General features: G+C 38.8%; 1 protein-coding gene across 1 annotated transcript in view; it reads right to left on the reverse strand.

Annotated features, from left to right (window-relative positions):
• LOC137296913 (ankyrin repeat domain-containing protein 26-like) overlaps positions 1-12,729 on the reverse strand; it is a 523,769-nt gene that overhangs the window by 364,023 nt on the left and 147,017 nt on the right. Inside the window, exons 17-19 of the mRNA XM_067828810.1 lie at positions 10,778-10,910; positions 8,980-9,060; positions 1,944-2,042 (exon numbers count right to left, since the gene is read on the reverse strand). Of these exons, the coding sequence (XP_067684911.1) occupies positions 1,944-2,042; positions 8,980-9,060; positions 10,778-10,910 (313 nt within the window). The remainder of the gene's footprint in view (positions 1-1,943; positions 2,043-8,979; positions 9,061-10,777; positions 10,911-12,729) is intronic.

Consider the following 12,729-nt stretch of genomic DNA (forward strand, 5'->3'; position numbering starts at 1 on the left):
AGCCCACCCCATCATTAGACTAAGACCAAAATGTTCCATGGAAAAACAACAAAAATAAAAATGCCACAACTCTGTAAGTAGCAAAAGGCAGGACTGTAGGTCGAGAGTATTATATCCATTAAGTTTGGTCTAAAAATATTGAACAGTTTCTGCTCCGGAAACAAAATGATTACGGGCAGGCAGGCGGGCGGACGAGACGTCAACTATATTCCCTCCTGCCAATACATGCTTGGGGGATAAAAACAATCTAAGAGCACCAGAATTCAGAGGAATTCATTTTGGAATGCATTGGACCAGTAATTTTTGGAGATTGAAACTGAATATTGTAAAAACTCATTCTGAATTATCTGACCTTTGTTCTTGAGCCAAGCACATTGAGATTTCTTGAGGTAATCACTTCAAGACCTGGCACACCTTGTTCATGTTTGTGAGGAGATCCTGACCACTGGTTCTCGAGTGTTTTTTTCTCATTTGTATTATCATTGATTAAGGGATTATCATCACTGGGTCACATTGTTTAGTGTTTTGAGTGTGGATTGAGGGTCATTTTTTGTATCACACATGTTCAATGGCAATAGTATTTTTAGTGGCAAGCCTTATTGATAACACTCCAGTTGCCTGTCTTGGCAATCTACTGTTTACTCCCTGTACGAGTAAGCTCTTAGTGCATGGTGAAATTGCCACACCGTGCTTGAATGTTGCCAACACTGTGTCAGTACATATAAAGGCTGGTTGTTGTGTTGAGGGACACACGTACTTACTCTCAGAATTAATGGAGTTAATAGGCCTCTGCCAGTCATCGACTGTTTGTTAAAAAAACAATATGACCGACAATCTACATCCAAGATAGACAAATGCATGACTGCTGTCTGTAAACAAGCTACAGTTACAATTTTGTGCTCTCTTTGTAATGCCAAGATCTGATGAGTGATGACTAGTGAAACAAGAGTCATAAGAAGATGACATATCCCCCCACATATTTGAAAGGACAAATCATCTGACAGTTACTTGATGTTTTCTTAGATTAAGTTTGAAATGTTTCCATGGAAATCATGAAAAATATATATGCCATATATCTGCATACAGCAAAAGGCACCACTTCAAGCTGTGTCTCACATATCTGCGAAGATCTGTTGAAAGATATCAAATGGTTTTTGAGTTCCTTGAGATCCTTCCATTTTGAGACTAAGTCTGAATTGTCTCCATGCAAACGGAAAAAAATAAGAACGCCAAAACTTCGTAAATAGCAAAAGGCACCACTCTGTGGTCTGCCTCAAATATCTGCCAAGGTTTGCTGAAAGATATTAAGAAAACGGGAAACGAAGCCTATCCCTCCATTTTGAGACTAAGTCCATGGAACCCAAGAAAATAATAAATCACAAAAACCTTAAAATAGCAAAAGGCACCACTTTGGGGTCTGCAACACATATCTAGAAAGTTTTACTGACAGATTTTAGGAAGTTTTTGAGTTGTGCTCCGGAAACGAAACACACCTGTAAATTTGAGTTGAAGTCTGAAACGTTTCCATGGAACCCAAGAAAATAAGAAATCACAAAAAAGCTGTGAATAGCAAAAGGCACCCCTTTAGGTTCTGACTGATATATCTATCCAGTATATTGCAGAAAAATATTGAGCGTTTTTTTAGTTCAGCTCCGGAAACGAAGCTCACCCCTCCTATTACACTAAGACCAAAACGATCCGTGGAAAAAATGTTTCTTGAGTAAACAATATTATTATGGACAGATGAACAGACAGACGTCACTGTGTTGATAACAATTAAAATAGGCATGGAGCCCTAATGCCCTAATGACAGAGCATAAGTTTTTTCAAACAAAAAAGGAATTATTAGGTTAGAGTTTTGGTAAAACACAGGTTAATCATGATTTTCTTCATCAGTTTTATAGTACTATGCTTTGTAAATGATTATCCAAACATAATCATACCTTGTATACTTCTCTTCTTTTCGTTTTAGCTGGTCCTTAGTTTTTTCTAACAGAGCTTCTGCATTGCGTCGTTTCTCTTCCTCCTCAGTAATGTTGTATCTGTGTCACAAAAAAAAAGAGAGAGTTAGTACAGGACATGTAATTATCTTTCCACTGTAAGGTATAGAAATTAGTACAAGTTCTTCTATCAAGTTTCCAAGGAAACCAAAGGTTCAGATAATTATATCTATCAATGTTGGTCTAACAATATTAAACAGTTTTTGACTTATGCTCTGGAAACAAAATGATTACGCACGGGCCAACAGACGAGGCGTCGACTATATCCCCCTGTCAAAGTAAGTTTTGTTGACAGATATTAGGGTTTCAAGTTGTGCTCTGGAAACGAAACACACCTCTCACTTTTGAGACTATGTCCGAAACATTTCCATGGGAACCCAGAGAAGAATAAATCACAAAAACCTGTAAACAGCAAAAGGCACCACTTCAGGTTCTGACTGATATATCTACCAAGTTTTGCAGAAAAATATTGAACGGTTTTCAGGTTATGCTCCGGCAATGAATCCCACCCCACCATTTGACTAAGACTAAAATGTTCCATGGAAAAACAAACAAAATAAAAATGAAAAAAATCTGTAAATAGCAAAAGGCACAACTATGGGTTTAGATTATTGTATCTATCAAACTTAGTCTCAAAATATAGAACGGTTTTTGAGTTATGCTCTGGAAACAAAATGATTATGGAGAAACAAGGCTTCGACTACATCCCCCACATTACATGCCGGGGGGATAATAACAAAGTTAAAAGCACTTGCGTTTCTAAGCACACTGCTTCTAATAAACTGTTAGCACATGACAGTTTGAAATTTAATGCTGGCTTCAAACAGTTTGTGAGTGTCAAATATTTAGACAAACTGGCATTATTTTCAAATGTACTCATAAAACATGAACTTACAGAACAATGAAACCTATAAAATCCTGTAAATAGCAAAAGGCACCACATTGGGGTGTGCCACACATATCCACCAAGCTTTGCTGAAAGATATTAGGAACTTTTGGAGATGTGCCCTGGAAACGAAACACCTCTCACTTTGGAGACAAAGTCGTTTCCATAGAAACCGAGAAAATAATACAGCACAAAAACCTGCAAGTACAAAAAGGCACTACTTTAGGTTCTGACTGATGTAAATAAATCACAAAAACCTGTAAATAGCAAAAGGCACCACTTCAGGTTCTGATTGATATATCTATTTCCGGAAACGAAGCCCATCCCTCCATTTTGAGACAAAGTCTGAAACCTTTTTATGGAAACCAAGAAAATAATAAGCCACAAAAACCTGTAACTAGCAAAAGGCACCACTTTGGGATCTGCCAGACATATCTACCAAGTTTTGCAGAAACATATTGAATGGATTTTGAGTTCTGCTCTGGAAATCAAGCCCATCCCTCCATTTTGAGACATGTCCAAAACGTTTCTATGGAAACCGAGAAAATGATAAATCACAAAAACCTGCACCTAGCAAAAGGCGCCACTTTAGGTTCGAATTGACATATCTACCAAGTCTGGTCTAAACATATTGAACGGTTTCCGAGTTATGCTCCGGAAACAAAACGATTACGGACAGACGGCAGACAGACACACAGACAGACAGACAAGGCGTCAACTTTATTACATGCCTGTTGAAGATACTGCAGTGTAATATTTTTACGGCAATATTGCACTAGTGCAATACAGCTTGACGCATGACGTCAAAATGGCTCAAAGTTGTGATGTCACAATGCTAATGCAGATGTCTCAATTTTACTAGCCCTTGTTTGACTTGCGGAAAGCTGAAAGTGATCACACTGTAGGGAATTTTGCGGCAGTTTCTGTCAATTTATGTTGGCGAGTAATAAACAGAATACTAAACTCGCTTCTGTGAAATATGACGATGGACAGACGTGATGGACGGACCGACAGACAGACAAGGCGTCAACTATATCCCCCGCATTACATGCCGGGGGGGATAAAAAACAAAGAAATGTTTTGTAAATGCAGCCTAAACATATTTATATTTCTGAGTGTAGTGGCCATCTGTACTGGGATTTGAACTACAGGCCTTCTGATCGAAAGTCGGATGACTTGTACACATTACCAAAGAGGTTAATCCTGTGAGCAAGCTGACAAGGTAAGGATGTCATCTGTGGGATGAATCCATGACTTGCAACATACTCCCCTGTCAAAAGCACGTCCCCAGCCGCATAGTTGGGTACTAAGACTTGTTGGGTGCCAATGTAGCGGCCATAAAATTTCCGAGTCTTGTATTGGAATTCGACCATGTGATCTAAAGTCCAGTGCCTTGTCAACATGACCACAGATGTTAACCCCTTATATACGGAGTCAAAAAAGAAACTTCACAAAATGTATTTTTTTAAAATAAGGAATAATTTTTCTCTGATGATACATCTATGTATGTGAAATGGGATCCCTATCCTTTGACTCTGGAAAAATGTTAGCTAAACCCACTCAAACCCATCCATTCATCGTGCAACTGATGTTAGTTCCAAATCAGGTTTTGCATGTGCAGTCAATCATGTGATCTTTTGCATCAAAGTTTTCATTTGCATGTGTTTGCACTGGAGTCAATAACCGAAAAAAAAACAGATTTAAACCACAGGTCTAAAAGTACTTTAAATGCCATGATTGCCATGATTGTCAAATGTGCAACTTGAACGTGGCATGTTGCAATCAGGAAGATCAGTTATTGACGTCACAACAGCCATGGGATGCAGCCGTCGTACTATATATGACTTGTGAGGTCGTCTACAACAAACTGGCACCACTTCTGATTACCCAAGGTTGGGTCGTCCATGTGTGACGTCATGACAGACGACCGTCAAATTGTCCTATGTCACATAAGTAACAGATTTCTGCCAGCTACACGAACCAGGCCTGAGATGTTTAGAGGTCAACTGTCCTCACACACCATTTGAAATCGGATGTAGGCTGCCAATGTCAATTCTCGACATCCATATCATGGGCCAATATTTACGCCGTTTCATCAATGTCAACATCTGCTGTGGACCCAATGTCACCTCCGATGGACCAAGAGACTGGAATCGAATGCTCTTTAGCGATTAATCCAGGTTTACCCTCAGATTCGCGGACGGCAGGCATAGGATCTGGAGACGATGTCATAAATGTTGTGTACAGGAAGACAGATTTTGGGGCAAAAGTTGCATGGTGTGGGGTGCTTTCTCTGGGAACAACCGTTTCCGACCTCTGGTCATCTGTGGAAACATCACAGCTGCTGCTTACCGAGAGCAGGTGCTCCCTCCTGAACTCATTCCTTTCATGGTGGCTCATGGCCCAGGTCTACAGTTCCAGCATGAAAATGCTCAGTCTCATATGGCGATGTTGAGATAAATTACTTTCAAACTGCTGGAATCAATGTCATGGACTGGCCATCGAGGTCCCCTGACCTTAATCCAATTGAGCACATTTGGGATGCACTTTGGAGAAGGCTTCGTGGTCTTAGGAACTAACCTCAGAATTTGCAGGAACTTGGCGCTGCCTTGCAAGAGCAATGGCGCAGAATCACATGTTCACAAGCATCCGGTGGTCGATAAGACGGTGTTTGGCAGTGGCGAATGCACATGGTCTGAAAAATTTCGAACTTTTATTTTTGTGACTTGACATTCTGTACATCCATGTTTTGGAACGGCGCTGTAGCCTAATGGAACTGATTACGGCACTGTCAGTGTATCGAGTACATCACACAGATCTCAGCAATGAAACAGTAACAATTTAACCATCTTACCAAGTCTTGTTCTTTCATAGAGCCCCGAAGAAAGAATGTGAAATTTCTTTTTTGACTCAGTATATATGTGGGATGACTCCACGCTCTGCAACATTACTATATACCTCCACAAAATTGTATTTTGCATATGGAATCACATTTTCCTTGTGATACATTTTTGCCAAAAGTTTCAGACTCTTACATGCCATACTGTGAGAAGACATCTATGCATCTGCAGTGTCTTTTGATGAGAGAACTTGAAGGTGCAAATGCGGGTAACTTTTCCTTTCTTCAGAGAAGACATGGTAATGTTCTCACCAGTTTATTCATGTTGTTTGCCAGTTTTACAATCACGGCCAAGCTCCTCGCTACATTCTTAAAACATGTGTTCATGCGGAAAGGAAATAACACTATCATAGTACTTTGCGTTAGAAACAAAAAAGAAATGACTTGAAATGACTTTGTGATAAATTTGAAAGTACATAAGAGTCATTTATCACAAACTGGTGCAGATTTTTCCAGGAGACACACTTTGGAAGCTGGTCTGGTGTATTCTCCATGAGAGGTCTTTACTCTCACTGACCGGACACGCCCATCATCTCCAGGGCAAATCTTCATTGGCCACATGGTTTGGTTAGCTCCATCAGCATGACAAGGTCACCTTCAACGATGTTTGGAGATTCTTTTTTTCCCATTTTTGTTGAATCGTCAACATTGGCAGATGTTCTCCCCTCCAACGTTTAACAACATGGTCTGTGATCATCTGACTTTGTCTCCATTTCCTATAGCTACAAAGGTCAGCTTTGTGAAAGTTTCCGATTTGCTGTCCAGGGTCAGCTCATCCAATGAGGAAGTGTTGGGGTCAGCGGTGTGAAATCATCAGAATCATTGCAAAGCCTCCTTTCTCTATCAACGTTGTCAAATCCCTTGAAAGTTCAGTTGCTTGAGATGGCAGTTCAACAGATTTCAATAAGTCATCAACGTAAAAATCATGCGGCACTGGGTCACTCGCTACAAGTGAGAATTAGTCAGCATTGTCAAGTGCAGTTCACTTAACAGCATAGTTGGCACATGCAGATGAATCTGTTGCTCCAAATATGTGAACACCCATTTTGAACATATCTGGGGGACCTGGTTTACATTTCTTAGCTTTCCACAAGAATCGCAGGCTTTGAGAGTCATGTTCAGGTCTGTTAACTTGGTGAGACATAACTTCGATATCAACAGCAATTGCAATATCATACAGCCGAAATCTCTGCAATATGCTAAAGAGACTGTTGACTAGATCAGGTCCACACATCAAGATGTCGTTCAATGAGGGCCCTTTGTAAGAAGCAGCAGCATCAAAAACAACACATACCTTACCAGGTTTGTTGGGGTTTAGTACACCATGGTGTGGAATGTACCATGGACGATCCTCATTGCCAGAGGATATACTGTCAGTCACTTAGGTTGCATAGACCTTGTCAATGTACTGGTTCAAGGTCTTGCTGTACATTTCTTCAAACTGGTTACTACGGTCAAGCTTTTTCATGAGCAGGCTGTGTCTCTTGCGTGCGTAGTGATAGTTGTTTGGTAGGTGAGTGTTGTTACTTTTCCAAAGCATGTTGATTTGGAATCAACCGATATGGCTTCCTCCATGTTGTGTTATGTCCCAAATGATTCTGTTTTCCAGAATTGTTCCATTTGATCCTGCAGATTCTGGTCTTGTGATATGATGAAGTTAACATGTGCTTGTGTTGTGTGTGATCTGTCGTCATGCATTGACGTACCCATCAGAGTCCAAATGGCATCTTCACTGCATAAGGCTGTCTGTTGTCGCCCGAAATAGTATCGTCTTGTAGGTGTGCTTGAGGAATATCTAAGCCTATGAGAAGTTGGATCTGTGATGAATCAACATCAGGCAATTTGAGATGGGCAATGTGTTTCCACTTATGATTAACATGTTGTGATTTACATTTAAATGCTCCATTGTAAGTCCAAGCGCCCTTGACGTGAATTGCCTTGGAGTCCGATGCAAGACTCTTGATCTGTAGATGAACCTTTTGAGAGCTGTGCTTCATGTTTCCACTGAGTGTGATCATGTTTAAAGTTTATTTTTTCCCTTTCAAACAGAGTTCGTCTGCCGATGAGCTATGAATGAGAGTTGATTGCTGCCAGAATCCAACAACGCGAACGTCTCTATAATTCTCCCAGACTGTCACACAACACTTACCGGCACTATTTGAAATAGAACCGAAAAGTCATTTTGAGGAACTACTTTTCTATTTCTCACATAGTCTGTCATTGTTTTGTACTCCTGATGCAGCATTGTGTGATGGTGTCTTCAGCACCTTGGTTCCTGACACCTGATGGCCGAAAAGCACTTCTCAGCCTCATGATTTGGCTTGAGACATTTATAATACAACTTGTTTGTTCTGACAATGTTTTTTCTCTCCTCAACTGTCTTGCTAGCAAATAAGGGACACCTGTAGAGATAGTGACCTTTACAACACATGTGACATGGCACTTTACTGTTGTCTGAACACGAAGGAGACTTGACATTAGTTTTCTGTTGAACTGTTGCTTTTGTGATGTGAGGCATTCCATAGTTTGGAGTTTTCTTGCTTTGAGAATGTCTATTCATGTTGTAAATTGTGCCTAATTTATCTTCATGCCATGACTGCTGCTGTCTGCTTTGCTTTCTTTGAGAAATGGTGAATGGATTGGATACTGCTTCAACTGTCTCGCATTCAATCAAGCAAGTCAATCAAAGTAGGATCGTGAGATACGGCAAGTACTTGGACATGTTCATTCCATTTGCCCACCTTGTCAGCAGGCAAACCTCTGGCTACTTTAAGAACAATCTCAAAACAAGATAAGTTGGATTCATAGTTTAACAACTGTAGTGTGGTTATGCAGTCCTTCGGTGAAATGCAGAGTTTTCTCATTGCTTGCGTATTGTTAGAGTTGAGAACTGAACCATTGGTTACCTTTTCGATAAAAAAGGCCAAGACCTCTCTACATTTTTATAACCTGCTCATAAAGGGAGATAACTCTATCATAGTACTTTACGTTGGAAACAAAAAAGACAAAGTGGGGGTAGCGTTATTCGAACAAACAAAACATTTTCATACAGTGTCTGTGTGAGGCATTCAGCCAGAAGACCAATACCCATGGCACACAGTAGACAACTCCTGTTGTGGACAATACATGTGTTAAGAAGGGACATGTTTATGTATAAATCATGTTCCATTTAATATATAAAAATATTTACTTACTGTAGACTTCTGATGCTTGCCTCATTATCCAGTTTTGCCTGCTCCAGAAGTGATTTCTGCTGAGTCAAAAGTTCAACTTTCCTGCAAAATATGTAACAACTGTAGAAAAGATATAAACAGGCCCAACATTCTTGCAACTTGTATCAACAATGGTGTTTTCACTAAACTGTTTGGGTACTCTCACATATTCGGTGAATCAAATCAAAGCCCTTCATAAATACAATTCGTTATTCATGATCACCAGAACCGAATATGAATGAATATTTACAATTTTTTATCTGAGCATGTTTTAATCGAGAACTTATATGCAAGAGTAGAATATGCATAGCATTGCAGTAGTGCAAGTCATGTCAGTTTGCAATGGCTACATATGATACTGTGGGCTATGACTGTTACAGTAGTATAAGTAATAAGGGGACAAGACCAGGTCAAACAAATAAACAAATCATCTGACAGTTACTTATTGTGTTTTTAGACTAAGTTCGAATTGTTTCCATAGAATTCATGAAAAATATAAATGCTATATATCTGTAAACAGCAAAAGGCACCACTTCAAGATCTGTCTCACATATCTGCCAAGATCTGTTGAAAGATACGACATGCTTTTTGAGTTGTGCTCCAGAAATGAAACCCATCCGTCCATTTTGAGTCTGAATTGTTTCCATGGAAACAAGGAAAAGAAAAAATGCAAAAACTCTGTAAATAGCAAAAGGAATGACTTTTTAGTCTGCCTCAAATATCTGCCAAGTTCTGGTGAAAGACAGTCGGTTCCACATGCATTCCTGTGCTTCAAATACTCAATAACACCCGGAAACTGGCCAACAAATGATGTTTATCTCCTAGGAGATGACATATTCCCCGACCCCTACATATTTGAAAGGACAAATCATCTGACAGTTACTTGACGTTTTCTTCCATTAAGTTTAAATCGCTTCCATGGAAGTCATGAAAAATATAAATGCCATATATCTGTAAACAGCAAAAGGCACATATCTGCCAAGAACTGTTGAAAGATATCAAATGGTTTTTGAGTTGTGCTCCAGAAATGAAACCCATTCCTCTATTTTGAGACTAAGTCCAAATGTTTCCATGGAAACCGAGAAAATATGAAATCACAAAAACCTGTACATAGCAAAAGGCACCACTTTAGGTTGTGATTGATATCTACAAAGTTCTGCTCTGGAAACGAAGCCCACCCCACCATAAGACTAACACCAAACTGTTCCATAGAAAAACAAAACAATAAAAATGCCAAAAATCTGTAAATAGCAAAAGGCTCAACTATAGGTCAGATTATTATATCTATCAATTTTGGTCTAAAAATATTGAATGGTTTTAGAGTTATGCACCGGAAACAAAATTATTACGGACGGACGAGGCGTTGACTATATATCCCCCGACATTACATGGCGGGAGCATCAAAATCGTAGCAGAATGTTTCTATTGGTGCGAGATAAAAATGGAGAAATTCACTGCTTTTTAACGCACACAAATGTTTTGGACAACATTAGCAGTGTCTATTTCTGAAATCCTTGAGGTAGTTGCAGTTATATTTATACCAACAGAGAGGAAATTAATTATTCTACATTTCTGTGTTATTTTACAGCCATACGCAGATCCACGACCACGTGAGCAAGTGCAATTCTCACACAACATTCACTTTTCAAACCGTACGAAAATGTGCGTCTGAAAAAAAAACTTGGCATCCAGGAGGTTGACGCATGACCCTTTACCAAAACACAACATCAGCAGAAAAGTGAACTCAAGTCAAGAGATGTTTATCTCATTTGAAACTCACCTCAACAATTCATTTCTCTCAGTACTGTGCAGTTTGACTTTATGTTCAAGCATAACCCGCTGATTCTTCTCAAGTTCTAAATGCTGTCTCAGCTCTTGGTGATGTTCCTGGAGTTTCAGTAGAGTCTTTGGTTCTATGAACATAATAATTATAACATTACAAAAGCCTGTATAAATAAGGACATAAAAGTAATTCCTATATTTTATCAGTTATTCTAAGATGCTTCGGCGAAAGTTCAAAGGCGCCAACAGTACTTTATCAGATGATAATGTGCACTTTTTGCATTACGTCACAATGCATTGACGTCGGTGCGCCATTCCAGTCTGCAAGCTCGTAATCAAACTTTTCTTGCATTACGTCACAATGTAACCGATGTCACGATGGATGTCAGTTGCCATCGCCTCGTAGAGCTTCCCACAGTAAACTGCTTCGTTGCATCCCGTTTCTTGGTTTGCAGTTGCATCAAACAGCTAACATCACTGGTGGAAACATTATGTTTATGTTTTCCCGAAGGATATAATGTCTCATAGTTCGACTCAAAACAATACAGAGACAGGGTCATGTTTGCAATGTTTACATTCCCACAATGCAATTGTGGAACATAGCACGACTAGTCAGCTTCAGCTGAATGTACTGATCTAAACTTTCATTGGTAGTAGAAATGAGACTGTCATACTGCCTTGTATGGTTTAAGAAAATCACAGATGTAATTAAAATGATCTAGAGAAGATATTTAACTTGAACATAAACCATCATTTGTTTTTCTAGTAATGTCTGACTTAACATAGGGGGCTGACAAGTCAAGAGAACAGCGCGTCAGTCAGCCCTGTGTGAGGATTCTTAACTTAGGTCGCAGACACCGTCGTTTGTTTTCTGCCATAGATTAATTGAAATTATGCTTAGAAATGATTAAATATGGCATCTGAGAAAAGAAATACAGTTCGTTCTACCACCATGTATAGTGTAATAAAGCACACTTTCGCACTGAACTATTCTATCGTTAAACTCGTCTTTAACTATACCCACAAGAGAAATATAATGACAGATTGTGTAGGACCAGAGTAACCACAGAGAGGACCTTTGGCCGATGAAAGAGAAGGTTTCATGTTCTTCATTCTGAGGTATTAACATATATATGCGTTTCCTTACAATAGACTTAAATTAAGAATAGTACAAAAGGAAGTCTATTGTTTTATTAAGACATATATGACAAATCACATATATGTTTATGTGATAAGATTTACTAAATATCTGATTAGGTATGTGACGTTTAATTTAGCTAATAATGTAATGTGCCTTTGATTTTTTCTTTAGATCCATATGAACCCTGGAAAGGTCTGCAAAATCATACTGACATGTGCAATATTGCACAACATAGCCATCCTTCATAATGAGGTTCTTCATATCGATGAAGCTCACGTAAGACAGGAACAGACACCCATAGACCTCTACAGAGGAAGGAATGATGGCAAGGCCATCAGGGATCATATAGCAAATACTTTCTTTGCTAACTAGGTAAGTAAAGGTTGTTTGTTTTCTATTACGATCTGTATACATAAAAAACAAACATGTTTAACTATATTCAAGATTACTTGTGTATTAATTTATGGGACTATGTCAAGAATGTGGTTAGAAACAAGCACAGATGTTACATATGTATGGAACAAAAATGTTATTGTTTGTAATATTTACAGAACCAAAATCACAGTGACACATAATATAGTCAGTGTGACCTTAGCTCAAAGGTGTAATTTAATTGGATTGTCTCCCTTTGATTAAAAACAATAATCAGACAAGCATGAATTATAACATTTGGCACACCAGCTAAGTGTATTCATAAATGAGAAACAGTTAAATTACAACAAATAGATATTTCATTAAATGATATTGAGGATTATTAAAATTTGGTATAAGTGAGGAGAGAATTTAATTAGACTTACCAGTGAATTAAT

Source organism: Haliotis asinina, chromosome 9, assembly GCF_037392515.1.
Source record: "Haliotis asinina isolate JCU_RB_2024 chromosome 9, JCU_Hal_asi_v2, whole genome shotgun sequence".
Taxonomy (NCBI): domain Eukaryota; kingdom Metazoa; phylum Mollusca; class Gastropoda; order Lepetellida; family Haliotidae; genus Haliotis; species Haliotis asinina.